The sequence below is a fragment of the Dioscorea cayenensis genome, chromosome 6, assembly GCF_009730915.1.
Source record: "Dioscorea cayenensis subsp. rotundata cultivar TDr96_F1 chromosome 6, TDr96_F1_v2_PseudoChromosome.rev07_lg8_w22 25.fasta, whole genome shotgun sequence".
NCBI classification, from domain to species: Eukaryota; Viridiplantae; Streptophyta; class Magnoliopsida; order Dioscoreales; family Dioscoreaceae; genus Dioscorea; species Dioscorea cayenensis.
In genome coordinates, this window is record NC_052476.1 from 1 (window position 1) to 17576 (window position 17576).

Here is a 17576-nt window from a genome sequence, read left to right on the forward strand (position 1 = left end):
ATGAATGTGATTTATAAATATTTTTTTTTTCTTAAACAATTGTGATAAAATGTAGTTTGTACTTTGTACATAAGCAATCAATGAACTTTACTGTCAAATATTTATTATAATAAATAAATGTATATTGTCTTAATAATAAATAAATAAATAACTAAACTATCTAGGTCCATGTGCTTATGTGGAAGAGTGTGACGCCGTGCTGTGCTATTTTGTTGGCTTGAATATTAGCCTCGTGATAAATATGGTGTACCTCGCATGTGGTTTCATTTAGCATTATTCACATCTCCTTGAAAGCCTCCGCAAACATTGCTTGTGGAGGAAGCAAAGCTCTGGCCCATCTGATTACGCTGACAGCATTCCCTTCGATAAGTAACTTTGGATCATCATAAGTAGAAGGTAACAACTTTTTGAAACATATAATACCTTGTCTCAATCCTTCCACTTGAGCTGCTAGTGTGGGATCACTATTACCGTTACAATTACCATTACTACTTTCAATATTAACATTGCTCATAGGTCCTGCGTACGAAAGCAATGTCTCTCCATTACTATCGCGCAAAACACCGTCATACCCATAATCATAATTTCCATGGTCATCTCCATGACCATCAAAATTGAGCTTAATCCAATTTTGTTGGGGTCTATTCCATGCTTTGCGATATTTACATGGGGCACGAGATCTACTTGTTAGGTAAGGACGACTCAAAATACTCTTCCTCAATCTTGTTACGTAAGTCACTGCAATTTTTCAAACAAACTCATTATAAGTTATTTTATATTGAAAACAATGTTCTCTGTTTTAATTTAAGTATATTTATCAAATAATTCATTCACCTAATCATATCTCCTTTTGGTGGATGTGCAATCTTGTGGTCAACTTCAATTTTATTGAGTATTGAAAAACCTAATTCAAAAGACAAACAAAATATTGGATATTTATTTAGAACTCAAGCCTTATTAATTATTTATAAAACACGTACAATTCATCGTGGAAAATAAAATGATATAAGCTTGACAAACTTACTTGGTAAAAGTTCACTAAAATGCATCCCGGGATGAAGATTAAAGAATATCCAATGAAGATTGTTAAATGGCCAGCAATCATCTCTTTTGTAAATGGCAAAATTAGCGTTCGACTCGTAGATTGCACGCATGTATCTCAATCTATCATTTATAATTAGCTTTTCTAGTTCATCATATTCTGGCTCGGGTGGATTGGGTTGCTCTTTCAAATTGGCCCAATGATGCATAGATGTCCCTAGAATTATCAAGTTCTCCAACTTAGAAGGCACCAAATTCACTTTCAAGTTCTAATAGATTGGCGACAAATTTGTATGAGGCACATGGTAGAAAAAACTCACACATCCTCACTTCATCACTGCAGCACAAAGGCCTCAATCAGCTAACATGAGCTTGCTTACTAACCTAATTGGATATTGAGCAAAATTCAACAGCAGTGAATCCACTGCCCTCATCCACTTGGCTACATCTGCCCTAGTTAAAAGATTTTCTCTTTTTTCCATTCATCATTATTGTATTTAAATTTATTCTTACCTTATTAGATCGAGATATTGAGTGTAGAATGCTAACCTTAAAAATATAAAAAATAGAGGAGCAATCTGCTGTGACACATTCACTAAAAAAAAAAAATCCTTTTGTAGTTGATCATTTATTGGGAAAAATTGAAAAAGAGGGCAATTTAACAAACTTCTTGCTTTTCCTAAAGGATTAAAAAAAAACGCTCACGTGAAATTTAGCAAATCAAACAGCAAAAACAGTTGGCATGTTCAAGTACCGGAGCTAAACCAGAAAATACAATCAACTGGATCGATCTAAACAACAATATGGTTTTGACAAGCAAGATGTTGCTTTCAAAGGAGGATACCAGCTATTGAAAACATCAGATATGTTATCACCCTGAGTAATGGAGGCATGAATGTGGATTACATAAAAAAAAAATGTGTTTAATTTCTTACTCAAGTCTTTTTCAAGCACTGAAGTAAACCACAAGAGGATAAAAATTGCAGTTGTAGACTCAGCAGCACACTCTAGCTTTGCTGGATAGGTCACATCTTTATTGCCATGCTGGTAATTACTGATTAGCAAGCTGCCAAATAAAAAAAAAAAAGGACAACAAAAATTATGGGAATGCTGAGAACCAGAATTTAAGATTCTACTGCTTGATCAATCTAAATAATTATCCAAGCCACTCATCTTGGCAAAAAATCTAAATAATTATCCAAGGAAAATAGAAGTCGATCTCTTGGAAAAGGCAAGCACAAATAACAATACAAACAGACAAAAAAAACATTAGAGAGCATCCTACAAGCTTACAGCTTGAAAGCAAAGATGGAGAAAAAGACCCAGAAACAATAAGCTTTACCTCATCTGAATATATGCTCTGGCAAAAATTGTCAAACGCTCACGAATATCTGCTAGGATTCCAAGTGCAGTGGGACAGAGTCCTCCAAGTGATTCACTTCAAGGATATCAACAAATTTACATTGTTGATGAAGTCTTTGCTTCATGTATCATTTCATATTTGGACCGTCGATTATCATACAAATATGTGCACATGCAAATTCCACCTTTACATAAGATGCACAATTCTTCTGAAAAACTGAAATCCTACAAAAAGAAATTACAATTCTTGATTTTGGAATGAGAGCACTACAATGATCTCAGGTAAATTAGCAGTCAATTTAAAGTTCAGGGAGAAATTTTGTTTATTTATTTATTGTTATTATTTTGATAAATATGAACAAACCACAACCCTCAACCCTCAATGATCATTGTTGTGAGAGGAAATTGAACCCTCAACCTCTCACTTGAGAGAAAAAAAAAAAAGAGTTACCACTTTCTTATTTTCCTACACAAGAAACTACAATTCTTAATTTGGAATGAGAGCACTACAATGATCCCAGGTAAATCAGCACTCAATATTTAAAGTTCAAGAGCTAGAGGAATTTTTATATATTTTTTATTGTTTTATTCATTTATTTTTATTTACAGTGGTGGGAAACTGCATGTTTATGGGAATTAAATATATTTTGAAAATTACAAAACTGAGAGCCTTTGGCAAGTCAATAGGGCTGACAGAATTTATTTACCATGGAAGCAAGGCTGAGCTGCTAAATATGCATTAGAAGCTGGGTAAAATGAACTTACAGAAGATCCATTAAAGGAGCCAAACTTGAGGCATCGATCAGTGGAAAGAAGTAGATGGAAAGCACTGATGAAAGAGTTTATGCTCAAGCTGACAAACCTGGTGAATATCATAGCATGAGTTTCACATTGCAAAACGTAATCAATAAAATAATCAGGCCAATAATAATAAAAATTGCAGAAAATTAAATGCTAAATTTGCACAGAAGGTTGGCCGTTTAAATATTATTAGAAGTAGAATTCACATATGTAAAGCAAAGCACAAAAGCAATTTAAGACAAGGAAGCAACGAAGAAGAAGATATGGGAAGCAACATAGAATACAATTAACTGCTAGACTGTCTTCAAGTTGTCATGTGAAAGGTCTAATAACTGTTTACAAATATCTAAAAACTCTTTTACAGCTACATAGGACCATAAATTATTGACTTTGGGAGACCATAACATTTTAAAACTAAGCAGCAAAACACATGCTCAAAATCTTTCTCGTTGCATTCCACAAAAACAAAAGTGAAATCTCTTGATATAGTTTTGAAGGTTGATACTCATAGCCATCTAATATTAAATTACAAGTTAGTACGGAGAAAATAGGATGAGAGATCTTGCATAGATTGCGAGTGTCAATGGACATGTCAGTCTTCAATATCATGGCCTCTTAACATTCTATTCCACTGATTGCAATATCAACTAGAACCTTCATGGTGAATCATCTACACAAATAAATTATTAAGGTCAAGCATAATTATTTTAATGAGCAGAAATTCTGTGTGAATATAATGTCACTCAGGTGAAAAAGACAACCTTTTCTCCACCAACTAGATCCTACAATAATGTTGTTTACTCATAAAACAAGCGGTGGTCCATATATTTCCATTTGTCAAAAAGGATTATCAAAATAAAAAGAATTGGAATTGGAATCACCTGCATAAGATATGCACATCCGGAACGACTTTAACGAGGGCAATGCCTCTTTTCTTGAAAACTCAGAGATCCGCTGCTGCACAATCCCTTTTATCTAAATATCATTCACAGCTAGCTCAGGTTATGTCAGTGTAAATAAAATTGATTAAATAAATGGCCATCCCCATCAACTTAATAGACATAGTCTCTCTGGTCACAGTATAATTTGTGGCATTCTGCAAGAATATCTGAATATTCTTTCCTTGATGATCTACTCGATTTCTTTCAGCATGTATGGTCTTTAACTGCAAAAGATGAAACAGAATTAATAGACATTATCATTTGGAATTATGTGAATGATGGGAAGCCAGTGCTACTTATTTTTTTATTTGTTTTAAATTCTTTTTACTCAGACAAATATCAGCCAACTTTGCAGAGTTCCCCTTACAAATTTCACTGGACTATCTCATACAGTTTCTCATGTTTTGACAACATCAACGGCGCACTCATACACACACACACACTGAGCTAGCTCAGGTTATGTTTTTACAAAATCAAATCACTAACTATAAGCAAGCTTTGGTAATTAGTTCAATATTTGTCTAACAAATGATAAATAGTGACAATCTCAAGGACGACATTAAATAATGGACTGCCATCAAATGATTGGCAAAAGAGTCAAAAGGGTTATAGGTCATAGCTCAAACCTTACATTCTCCAATTCATCAAAATAGTCGTGCTTGCTTCCAAGTGCATCCGCAAAATCTATCAATATTTGTTTCTCCAACAACTCAACAGCCACATAAATTTAAAACAACTGTCTGGATAAATAACACAATCTGCAAATCCATGAGTTAAGTTATTATTGGGTTTGAGATATAAGGAACACAAAATTCAAAAAGAAAAAGTGTAGGCAATGGAAATCATTATAAATGAATAATTGAAGGCTTTAACAGGATGATATTCCTTTAATTATATAGGAATGATCACATTCCAATGTTATAAAGAACATAAGTTCATTTAGGAATAAATCTTGCATTAACTAGTAAAAAACTTTTACAACATAATCAGATAAGACATAAACAAGAAGTAAACTGAGTCATGTAGGTATTAGTTTTGCAAAAACTCAACAACTTCAATCTATGCCAATTTTCTAAAATGTTATAGAGCATAAAAACATAGGGGAATTAGTCATGCATTTCTGCATTATTGATGCATCAGTGCTTCTCCTTGGTGAATTTAAATCCAACCCCAGAAACAGGCTAATCATCATTTGAGTTTGAGATGTAAAATTAGTTGTTTTATAGAACAGAAGGAAACGGAGAATGAATTTTCATAGACTTAGAAATAACATACATAGACTAGCATCTTTTGACAATTGTGCCATAAAAAAACAGACAATAAGATGGCATTGCACTTCACATCTAGCTTCTAAGCAACAAAACAAAGCTGCATAAGATGAAAATGCGTTCTTCCACATATATTGCATGCTGAACACTCTGGAAAAGAGAAGAGAAAAGCATGAGTCAAGCTCCATCCATCCTGTTTACAAAAAGGCAGAATAAAACCATTAAATACTAGAATAATATAGCCTATCTAAACATAAACTCAAAGTAGAGATGCCAAAAGAACAAATTACTCTGAAACAGAGCTGTGGTATTCTAACTGTTTGGGACCTCCAGACAAATCTGCATTAATCTTGTCAGGATCGAGAGACACACACTAAGAATTCTCAGTAAAGTTCACTCACACACCAGAGTCCCAACAATGAAATGTAATCTCACACTAAAGAAGAAGAACTGAGATGAAAATTCACACAGAAAAGCACTCTCTACTTCATTCATTCATTACTCAGTCATTTAAACAAACACATAACAGACATACACTCAGTCATTTAAACAAACACATAGCAGACATACTTGTCTGGAATCACACTAGCATACATGCTAAAACAAACAAACAACTTCTAATACAGTAACAACAACTTTAAGCATCTAAACAAGTAACTAGAAACAAATACAAGACAATTCAGCAGGTCTTGGTTCCAAAGCACAACTGTGTCATTGACATTCACATAGTTACCTGCAATGTAGATACTCTGATCACCTTCAATCTCCAACAAATCTATCATAAGAACAGAAGCCAAAACAAGTTTTCATCCTAATGCACAATTATGTTGTTGGAGGCACCTATTTTCAGCAGAACAAACCAGGCGGAGATAGATCACAACATAATTGTCATAATATCATCAGCAGCCGCCAAAAAATAAAAAATAAAAAATAAAATAATAATAATAATAACATTCTGCCGTAATGATCATCATATCTCCAAACTTCCTGGAACCCATCTAATGTGGGATTTACATGCGTCTGGACCTGTATTAAGATCAAGAAGATAACACTGAGCGAAACAATAGAATAAACATCAAGCAAGCAAAAAAAAGTACACAAACCTCAAGACAAGCAGGATACATAAGCTCCCAGGCCCAGGAGGGATAAGAAGCCTCGTTCCTCCCCTCCTCTCTTCGGCTGCAGACGTACTCCCTTCCCTGCACAAAACAACCAAGGAGGTTGCATTATTAATATATTGCACATCTGATTCACATCACAAACACCAAAAACAAAACAAAAAAAAACTACAAATTAAATCCTAAAAACACCACTATTGAATTCCTAGGAAAACAAAGTAAATAAAAAAAAATCAGTCAATAAATCAATAAACCCCAAATCCCATCCCCTGCTCCACAGTCAAACCCCGTTCAAAACAGCAGAATCGCCCGGAAAACAACACTTTTGAGGCCAAATCCACAAAAACTGAACAACATGAAAAAGGGATGAATAGAGTAAAATAAAGCAAACCCTGAATCTAATAATATAATAATACAGTGATAAATAAATAAATAAGAACCAAAGGTGGTGATCATTTGGCTAACAATTAAACCAGTCAACCCAATCAAATAAATTCCAAAGAAGATCAATTTGTCATGAAAACAAACATTAAAAAAAAAAAAAACTTGAAAACAAAAAATATTAAAGACGAGAGAGAGAGAGTCTAAAAAAACCAAAGGCAGCAGGAAAGGCTCATTCAAAGTTTATGTTTCTCATCTCTCACTGGATATTTCTGGTCATTGCTTGACCATCATTTGGACCAAAAATGTGGAACATATTCTCTTAACAGACTCCTCATCACATTGTTTGCATTTCAAAGACCAATTTTATCAATGAATGTATTAAATCCAACCACCTTCACCACCACCATAACAAAAAATTATCAAACTGTTCATCACATCATTCCACAGTGACCGACCCTCAAATGGTGAAATATATTTGCAGCAGGTGTGGGCGCGAGTTTGAGTCTCTTGACAAACTTAATGCCCACACTAACAAAAGGCCAAGATGTGATCAAAAACCCACCAAAAAAAACACAATGGGGGATGAATCACCAGCAACTCCAGGGACACCAGCGACCGGGAGTTCTGAAAGCCCGGATAACTCAGGAAATTCTGGAAATTCTGGAAACTCCGGAAGCTCCGGAGGGGCTGCTGCCGTGGCTTCTCAAGAGAAGAAGAACACCCCAGAAAATTGACTTATAGGGCCTAGTTTAAGATTTTAATTAAGTTTTTTTCTTGTCATTTGGCTTGTATGGTGTCATTTGGCTTATATGGCCAACTAGTAGTTTGAGTACTTTAATTATGTCAGTGTTACTTTATGTTACAGTATTTTGATCTTAAAAATTAAGCAAAATTTCCAATTCCTGGTTTACCAAACCTTTGAATTCCTTTCCGAATAACAATTCAACTGATTCATTTGACTAAAATAGAACAATTACAAAAGAAAAGAGGGTATTGGCAATAAATTTAATGAAAACAATGGTGAACTTGTTTAACTTCAATAAAAATCTTGTTTATCCACTTAACAAAATTGAAAAAATTCTTTAAAGTGAAAGATGCATCTCTCTTATTTGAGAGTAAGAAAGTCCAGTTAGCTCTACTGAAATCATCAACAATTGTGAGAAAATATTTATAACCCTCATGTGTGGGAGTGTGATAAGGTCCCCAAGTGTCAATGTGAATCAATTCAAAAACTAAAGAAGAATAAATTTGACTTTTAGGGAATGGCAATTTATGTTGTCTAGCTTGTGGACAAATATCACAAGAACTAATTGAACATGAATCATTCCCAGAATTCAGTAAATAAAGCTGTTTCAATTTAAGAAAAGGAAGATGTCCAAGTCTGTTGTGCCACAAAACAGAACTAGAACAAACAATTGAATTAGAAACTGGAAAAGAAATGTCTGTAGACAGAAAACTATTCTGTGAATTGACAGTGTCAATCACTGGATTGCAGGATTGAGTAGATTGCAATTCTCCTTGATGAGAGTGTAGTAGAAATAATCCATTGCAATATTTACCAAGAACTAGTGACCTCTTCAGTGAAGGGGCCTGTAAAATACACAATTCAGGTGTAAAGACAACTTGGCAATTCAGTTGTTGCATCAATTTTCCTATGGATAGAAGATTATAATTGAAAGAAGGAACATATAGTGAAAATTACTATATAGATAAAGGATCAAACAAAGGACAAATTTCTTATTCACATCAAGAGCTAAAACACTCTTCATAACTCAGGATAATTCATACAACCTTGAAGATCTCAATGAAAACAGAAAACAGTAACAACATTACACATCTCTGAAAAAACACAAGATATTTATTACATATAAACTTTAGTACCCAAAATGAAACGAATCAGCTTAGTCACCACAGCACGCGTCTGCACTGGATCCATTCAACCTCTTAAGCCATCCTGCCTCGAACTAACACCAAAGCTTGATGTTGATTAAATCCCAGCCGTTCACTTATTCATCTAATATTTGCTTCTGCTGTTGCCTCGAACTTAAACACATCTCTCTGATAGATCAGATCTGGACCATACAATCAACCCCGATGCTTGAATTAACTTCTGCCTAGGACTTACACTTTTCCTTGATCAAATCAATCTCAGCCTTTGATTCTTTTCCAGCCAAAACTCCAACTGTTTTAACAGACTTTTGAATACTTGAAATGACGAACTTACCCCTCTGAACACATTTCAATCTGAAAATCTGAAATCTCTGTCAATCTCCAGCACCATAGTCTTCTCTTCCTATCAACAATATCAAACCACTTCAATCACAAACTAACATATAGAACTTCACAGATCAAAAAAATTATCTGTTAACCTAATTGTGCCAAATTATGTGATAGTAATTTCATGACCATTGGGCAAAGAGATTTGGAAAGAAATAGGCAAAGAAACAAGTGATTCAAAAAGATTTGGATTATGACACATATGATCGCTACAGTTTGATTCCACCAATCCTACTCCTACAACGACTAGAATTTTACTCTTTGTGATTGTTTGACTTGTAAATAAAATGAATATTAGATTACAGTAATGTATAATTAATATTATGTCATGAATGAATATTAAATCCTACTCTTGCTCAAAGTGGGACTCTGACTCCAATTTGATCTAGCTCCTTGTTCTACTCTTTCACAGACAAAGACCCAATTCATTGCCTATATATATACTGTTAATCCAAGGCAAATAATAACACTATTATATGGTTTTGAGAGGTGCATTATCGTTAAACATGGAAGTTGATGGAGAATATACTGCTTTAATGAAAGACATGGATTATGCTCTTGAACAGGTCCGAGCATCCAAATTCTTGGCTGATCTCATCAATCAGATTCAAGAAAAACCTGAGATTGTTTCAAGCTTCAAAGGAAGACCTATGGTTGTGTATGGACTTGGCAGCATCCAATTTAATTATGCTGCAAAGTTCCAACTCTCTCTTGCTCTTCTCTTAAGGGAAGTGATGGCGTTGGAGATTCAAAAAGATCAAATCACTATATGTTGTGATGATATTACACTGACACCTGCTGAAGAAAAAGTCATCAAAGCCTATGGATGTCATATTGTTCTTGTAACTGATGGTCGTTTTAGATGGGCTGTTGTTGATGAACCTACTGTCTTCTTCCTTCCCTTCACAAGACCTGAAGTTTTGGGAGATTTATTGCATATGAATTGGTGTCCATCACGACTGGAAAAGATATTGATCTTGGGAAGAAACTTGAAATCCATGTCTGAAACTTTAGATCCAATGGTATCCTACAGGGAAGGACATTATCCCAAGATGACAATAAAAAAAGTATCATATATAATAGACAGACTGAGATACATTTGGGGCATAAAGGAGCACACTAAGGTGTTCAAGATCACAAACAAATCACCATCATCACCAGAAAGTAAATCCCAAGATTACAACCCTGAAGAAATTTTCCAAAACTTGTGCTGGCACGTGTTCAATATTAAACGGCTTAAGAGCATTCATGACATGGATATTTTGTTACCAAGTAAGGCCTCATTTTAGTTTTTTTTTTCTTTAATTCTAATGATACACCACTAATTAAAGACATTCATACCTTATTATTATTATTATTATTATATATTGTTACATATTTTTCTAATTTTACTTTTTGATTTTTTTTTTCTTTTATTTGAAGGTGTTAAAATTTGTTTCAAGTGGGTGGATAAGGATGAGAGGTATGAACTATTACTTAATTTCTTGTTTACTTCATAATCATCATTTCACCCAAAGTGCTCACTGCTTATATAAGTTTACTTTATTTATTTATTTTATTTTAAAAGTGGATAAATAACATGTAATAAAATAAAAGCACAAATTATATAAATTTATATTTATTTTCAAATTCTAATCTCACGGGTAAAATGACATCATTTTTAGCTTTTACAAATACACTAATTTGGATACTTGTTTTGTATATATACGAGTATATGTATAATATTGTTAGATTTACACTTTTTTTTTAATTTCATTATGAAAAAGGGGTTATAGATCAATTGTTTGATATTCATAATCTCTAGATTTTTTTTAACTAATCGCCAATATTTATAATTTAAGAAAAATGCAAATTCTTAACTTTTTATATAACATCTTTCATTATTTTATTTTATTTTATTTATGAACCATCTTTCAATTTATCTAAGAAGCTTTTTGTTTTAAAGGAAAAAGATTGATGATATTGTGGTTTATATTTACATTTTTACGGTTTTTATTTATAAAAAGACCAAAGTGTTAGTTGTATTCATAATTTTGAATTTATTGTTTAAAAATATGAAATTATTTTAATTTGTTTCATGAAATTATGATTTTAAATTATACTTAAGTGGATGTATTTTACAAACCTAACCAATTGGTAAATAATTAAAGAAAACTTTGAAGCTAATAATGCCTTGTTGTGTTTGAATAAATAAATAAATAACAAAGGCCTTTTTATATTAAATTGATCCTAAATGTAAAAATTGTTCACAAAAGTAAGGCATTCTATCCAAAGAAAAATAATACTCAAGATTTTCTACTTATTGATAATACCCTTACCGCATGGATGAAGAAGATGTCAAGAATTAGTGAAGCCGCAACATGAGATGGAGATCACTAAGTTTGAGTCGAGAGATTCTCGAATACTATCATGAGCTCGACGTGATCAGTTGGAGAAAAATAATTTATTGAAAACCCGAAATATCACGCCGCCTCGATCTGAAGAGAAAAATTCAAATGATAATTTACGCACTTGGTAGCTTGGAGTACTCGTTTGCTTCTCAATATCAATTTGCTTTGGCTTTATTAATGAGGGAAGACATTGATATGTTGAGAATTGGAAAAATAGAAGTGTTTGATCCATGTATTACTCCAGTAGATGCTAACTTGATTCAATCATTTGGATGCAATGTGCTTTCGTTAATGAGTTTGCTAGAAGAAGAGTGGAGAAAGCCAACATTCTTTTTCTACCATATGCCCCATACAAACTTTGTCGCCAATGTATTGAAGTGAATCGGGTGCCTTCTAAGTCGAGCGAATCCTGATAATTCGGGACATCTATGCATCATTGGGCCAATTTGAAGGAGCAAACCCGATCCACCCCGAGCCGTATATATGATGAACTAGAAAAGCTAGTTATAAATGATAGATTGAGATACATCGCTGCAATCTACTTAGTCGAGTGCTAATTTTGCCATTTACAAAAGGGATGATTATCGGCCATTTAACAATCTTCATTGGATATTCTTTAATCTGCATCCCGGATCGATTTTTGAATGAACTTTTTACCAAGTAGTTTGTCAAGCTTTTATATCATTTTATTTTCCACAATGAATTTGTATGTGTTTATAGAACAATTATTAAGGCTTGAGTTCTAAATAAATATCCAATATTTTGTTTGTCTTTTGAATTAGGTTTTTCGATACTCAATAAAATTGAAGTTGACCATGATATTGCGATCCACCGTATGGGAGATATAATTAGGTGAATGAATTATTTGATAAATATAATTAAATTAAAAACAGTACATTGTTTTCAATATAAAATAACTTATAATGAGTTTGTTTGAAAAATTGCGAGGACTTACGTAATAAGATTGAGTGAAGAGTACTTTTGAGTCATTCTTACCTAACCAGCAAGAGAGAAATAGATTTAATAATGCCAGTAGTTCTCGTGCCCCATGTAAATATCGCAAAGCATGGAATAGACCACAACAACGTTGGATCAAGCTCAATTTTGATGGTCATGGAGATGACCATGGAAATTATGGGTATGGAGGTGTTTTGCATGATAGTAATGGAGAGATATTGCTTTCATATGCAGGACCTATGAATAATATTAATATTAAAAGTGGTAATGATAATAGTGATCCTACACTAGCTGCTCAAGTGGAAGGATTGAGGCAAGGTATTATATGTTTCAAGAAGTGGTTACCTTCTACTTATGATGATCCAAAGTTACTTATCGAAGGTAGTGCTGTCAGCGTAATTAGATGGGCTAGAGCTTTGCTTCCTTCGCCAGCAATGTTTGAGGTGGCTTTCAAGGAGATGTGCATAATGCTAGAGGAAACTGCATGCGAGGTGCACCACATTTATCACGAGGCTAATATTCAAGCCAACAAAATAGCACAACAGGGTGCCACACTCTCCCAGTTTAGCACATGGACCTAGACAGTTTGGTTATTTATTTATTTATTAGTAGGACCACAAGCATTTGTTTATTGTAATAAATTATTTGATAGTAAATTTCATAGATTGCATATGTATAAACTACGTTTTATCATAGTTGTCGTCATTGTGATTATTATTATTATTATTATACAATTGTCTTTTAGAAATTCTTACTAATCGCATAACATGTTTTTTCGTAGGATTTTTTTAATAATAAAAAATGAAAATAATTGAATTGCTATTAGTTTGCAAGGATATTTTTATAAAAATATTTTTATTTCCATTTTTTTTTTCTTGAAATGATGGATGAATCCTTTAAATAAATCTTTAATGAGTTTACAAGTACTCCAGTTTATTTTTTTATAAAACAAATAAATTTGATAATCAACTAATTCAATTGAGTTGTTGGTAGATTAAGATAAAAACCCAAATTCAATTTCCTGACTCTCATCCTCCATTACCTGCTGCCTGACCATCTCCCTTTGCTCTCCTCCTTGACTTTAATCCAGCCTTCCCAGCCTCCTCCCTCCCCTCTTCGACCACGCCGCTCTGCCTCCCAGGTGCCAATCCATCCCGATCTTGCCTCCGCCATTGCTGTTTCTTTTGATTTCTCGACATTTATTGGCATATAACTGTGATTGATTTCTGAGGCATCGTGCTGGATGGATCAAAAGGATCTGGTTGTTGAGGGAGCAAGCGTCAAGGCGTTTGTGTATGTTAGGGTAGATGTTTGTGGCTCGCCTCTTGAGTTTACAGGCGTGATTCTTGGTTTTTGGGTGTTTGTAGGGTTTAATTTTGGCTGTTGATTTTGGGGGTTTTCTTGCTTATAGAGATGTTTCCGAGTATTGGGAGGATGAGGGTGAAGCACAGAGGTGTGCTTTTGACGCTTAAGGGAACGGTGATACGGTCTGCGTCGGTGAAGATGATTGAAGGGGAAAAGGAGTATGAGTGTAGAAGGTGCCGGCACAGGTAAGTGTTTTCAGGGAGTTCACTCATCTCTTTGTTTAGTTTCGGTTACATTTTGGAAAGTGTAGAGGTAATTAATGGGATATGTGGTTTTTTGAGTTTGCACTGATTTGTGAGCTTCTGATTGTGACTTTTGTTTATATTGATTTATAGGTTCAAAGTTTACCCAGAGTTGGAAACTGGAAACCCGATAAGACTGCCGACTTCTTGCCCATCGAAGGTATGTTTGGCTGCCTTCTAATCTCTAGTGTAAGTTTTTACCCTCTCTGGTGATGCCTGAGGAATTGAAGTTCTGCCTGTAAGATCTTCATTAAAGGTGCTTTTACTTTCGAGTGATTTATTATCAATCATTTTTTTTTTTATTTCTGATAAGAGACAGGTAAGGAAGTCAATTATCCAAATTCTTTCAGCTTCTTGTGGGGATGATAAATTTTCTGGGGGGTTGTTTGGATAACCACCCCAGATTAATTATGATTGAAGTCGCTTCTCTTTCCGTTCTACCATATCAGCTTAACTTTCATATATGTTTTCATTTTTGTTAAGGTTTATGCCAATCACGGGATGTATATATATTATTGTCATCATTGTTTCTCATGCTCAACGTGTGTGTTGAGTCATTAGAGTGGAGTAGTAATGTAGCATGTGAAATTTCTGCATGCCAATGAGTCTGGGTGCTTCTAATAATCACTTAAATGAGTAAGTTTTCATATCTTTTTGTTGAACACTTACTACATGTAGTTCTGCAACTTAGTCATGAAAAAGCATTGTTCTATTTTTTCAGTTGAAAGATATATGCTTTATGGTTTTGGAATACTGTTGAACATTATCTTTGAATGGAAGCATTTATTATTTTGCCAATATAAGCATTTATACAGTCTTTTTGTTGTTTATAATGCTTTGCTATAAAAAAACTGTCCAAACATCTTAACATTTTATTAATTAGGTGTGGATATATGTTCAACGTTTTGTGCGACTATCAAATTGAGAACTGTATTTGTGAGTGCCACTAATTGTAGTTTGGTAGATAGCAGCTGAAGTTAAAACATTTTTGCAATGTTTACTGATAGCTTCGTTAACTGTCTTATCATGGCTCATATTTTCTTTGTTAGCTGTTGATAGCCATATGCTACATCACTATTAGTGCACTCTAGCCTTTGTATTAACTGCAAGGCTGCAGTCGAATCAGTATGCCCCTTAATAGAAATTGTTACCTGCTTTCTCTAGAAGAAGGGAGGTTGTTCGATGCTTAGGTTATTTGCTAGGATGGTATCACGTCTCAATTTTGGGATTTTTCCTTTGTAAAAACCTAGGGGTAGTTGGTTTATTAAGTTTTCTATCTTTGGTGTCATATTTCTACATACTTGACCAATCCTTACTAGAACATTATCACATTACTATCCAATGTGAGCTTTTAAATTTGGTTTTCAGAATGCTTGCTGTAACCATCACGCCTTATGAAGTTACTACAATATTCACTCTGTCATGACAATCCACTTCAATCTTTTAGATTTTAGCTGCATCTCACAGTACGAGTGAAAGAATGTGAGCATTCGCAGAAAAGAGTACTGCTTATTTTGATAAGAAGAGTGCAATTTTAGTGGCTGAGTAAATTAGAAGTTTCAAATAGGGTGATTGCATGCGCCATTCTAAGTGATCTACCATTATGGTTCCCCTGGTTGGGTCTACTGGTTTTATGTACTTGTAACATCGTTTTTCTTTCAACTCTGCACAAAAGCATTTGTTATATGTGTATTGACTATATTCATTCATGCATGAACTTGAGCTGCTTGGAAGGTAGTTGCTTGTTGAGATTCATTTCTTTGTCTAAAAATTGCTTCTTTATTTTATTTATTTATTTATTTATTTTTGCTGCCAGAGCAATTGTCTGGGCCTTTAACCTTCTCAAGATTGCAAGAGGTAAATTCAAATTGTTCAAAGGCCTAGTATCTGCAACCTGTCCCATGTATGACTCTTTGATTACACTGAGTTTACCTTGTAGGGAGCTTGAAGATTATCACAAACCATTGGTTCCACTTCCTCTTATTCAGATGGCAGTGAATTTGAACCTACAACTAAACCTCGGCGCAGCTCCTCAAGCCGTTCTTTCATGTCAAAGCCTGTCCATCCAGTTTCATTTCAGGTTGGCACTGCCGCAGCTAAAGAAGCTGCCCAAACCTCCAAAAGTAGTCCTCATTCTAATTTGAATTCTAATCAACCACTCATAGCGCTCCGGTCTCCTTGGTGGTTGGGGTTGGGCATTAGCTCTGAAGCAGGACCTGGGCAATGGATAAGCGCTACCAGTGTTGACCACACTAATTTTTCTGAACCAGTAGGGCTACAATCTTCCAGCCACCCCTATAAAAATCTGCACAGAGTCTCCAAGTGCAACCTTTGTGAGAGATTTCTTTCACAAAGATCACCATGGGGTTCCAGCCGAATTGTTGGGATTGGAGATATGCCTGTTGCCGCTGTTCTATCATGCCGTCATGTGTGTATCATGTAGAATGTTTAGAACACACTACCCCAAAAAATAAAAAACATAATCCTCCTTGCCCTCAATGTGAGAAGTGAGAAGAAAATGTTATGGAGCAATGACCATCTTGCAAGTTTAAAAATGTAGCTCCAAGGTTGAAGCATCAAGGTGAGGGAGGATTTTCAAGAGGATGGACATGTAGGCAAGTCGGAGATTGTGTAATGGGGGTTGTACAAATACCAAAGAGGAGTAATGTGTTCTTTTGCTTGACCAAAATCCAGTGAAGAGGCAGCTTTTGTTGGAGGGTGGTTCTGGGAAGAATTGATCTGAAAGTTAAAAGAAGAAAAGTGGGTTGGGGTCATCACTGGTGTTTGATGGTCAGGTTTGTGGGATCAGTTATCTATTGGATGCTTGAGAATTGTGTTCAACCCAGCATTGTAAAGATGATGAAGCTTTAGCTAGTATACAGTTTGACACCATATGGTTGATGATATTAACACTTGTGGTGACTAATGGAAATCATGTTTTGAGAATGAATGTATTAATGCTAAACTAGAACGTTTTCTCTCTCTCTCTCTTTGTTGGTCATTTTGTATCAGTGTGTGTGTGTGATGTTAACTTGACTAATGCATTCTAGCTGGCACTTCAAAACATGTTCCAAAGAAAATTCTGTTTAGACCTGTAGGTTAAGAGAGCCTGAGTGTCATTGTCAAGTCCTCTGTGTCATCTTTTGTTATTTTTTCAGGAAATCTTTACATGAAGGAGAAATGAAGTCTTTGCTCTAATCTATTGAAAGGAACTAGTTGTTTGTATCTGATCTGTGGTTTCAACTTCTTTGTATAGTAGCTACCTGTTTATATATAAACCACATTTTTCATGTTACTGGTCATGCTGTATGTTCTGAACAAATGCAGTAAAAGGAGAATGACCTCTGAGAAGCACATGTGAATAGACGTACACCAGATGGAGGCTATTTGACTTGAGGCGTGCTGTATTTCTTTCGCACTTCTTGCTTTC

At 34.5% G+C, this 17576-nt stretch overlaps 2 protein-coding genes and 1 pseudogene across 5 annotated transcripts; 2 read left to right on the top strand and 1 right to left on the bottom strand.

Moving 5' to 3' along the window:
- Positions 1–138: 138 nt before the first annotated feature.
- LOC120262791 lies at positions 139–7082 on the bottom strand. Of its 2 annotated transcripts, none has more exons than XM_039270678.1 (3): positions 1025–1393; positions 835–904; positions 139–738 (listed from the first exon to the last, which is right to left on the bottom strand). In XM_039270678.1, exons 1-3 carry the CDS (start codon positions 1248–1250, stop codon positions 681–683), a joined length of 354 nt encoding a protein of 117 aa, XP_039126612.1. In that variant the 5' UTR covers positions 1251–1393; the 3' UTR covers positions 139–680. The 2 variants fall into 2 exon arrangements, 1 of the variants encoding a protein (XP_039126612.1); XR_005536999.1 differs by lacking the exons at positions 139–738; positions 835–904; positions 1025–1393 and adding exons at positions 5772–5849; positions 6147–6439; positions 6517–7082.
- A 6703-nt stretch (positions 7083–13785) lies between these two features.
- Positions 13786–14793, top strand: LOC120263420 (probable DNA helicase MCM9). Of its 3 annotated transcripts, none has more exons than XM_039271311.1 (4): positions 13786–13832; positions 13951–14089; positions 14240–14306; positions 14466–14793. In XM_039271311.1, exons 2-4 carry the CDS (start codon positions 13953–13955, stop codon positions 14538–14540), a joined length of 279 nt encoding a protein of 92 aa, XP_039127245.1. In that variant the 5' UTR covers positions 13786–13832; positions 13951–13952; the 3' UTR covers positions 14541–14793. The 3 variants fall into 3 exon arrangements, with proteins under 3 accessions (XP_039127245.1, XP_039127244.1, XP_039127246.1); XM_039271310.1 differs by having other exon boundaries at positions 13791–13842; XM_039271312.1 differs by having other exon boundaries at positions 13812–13848.
- A 1301-nt stretch (positions 14794–16094) lies between these two features.
- On the top strand, positions 16095–17358 carry LOC120263595 (annotated as a pseudogene).
- The last annotated feature ends 218 nt before the right edge of the window (positions 17359–17576 follow it).

Bases quoted from the DNA above. Each gene is read 5' to 3' on its own strand.
- LOC120263420 (XM_039271311.1), top strand. From the start codon at position 13,953: ATGTTTCCGAGTATTGGGAGGATGAGGGTGAAGCACAGAGGTGTGCTT. The intron at 14,090-14,239 runs GTAAGTGTTTTC...ATTGATTTATAG, and splicing joins TGTAGAAGGTGCCGGCACAG to GTTCAAAGTTTACCCAGAGT. The intron at 14,307-14,465 runs GTATGTTTGGCT...GATAAGAGACAG, and splicing joins CGACTTCTTGCCCATCGAAG to GTAAGGAAGTCAATTATCCA.
- LOC120262791 (XM_039270678.1), bottom strand. From the start codon at position 1,250: ATGCATCATTGGGCCAATTTGAAAGAGCAACCCAATCCACCCGAGCCA. The intron at 905-1,024 runs GTAAGTTTGTCA...CTTTTGAATTAG, and splicing joins TTTTAGTGAACTTTTACCAA to GTTTTTCAATACTCAATAAA. The intron at 739-834 runs GTGAATGAATTA...GAAAAATTGCAG, and splicing joins CCAAAAGGAGATATGATTAG to TGACTTACGTAACAAGATTG.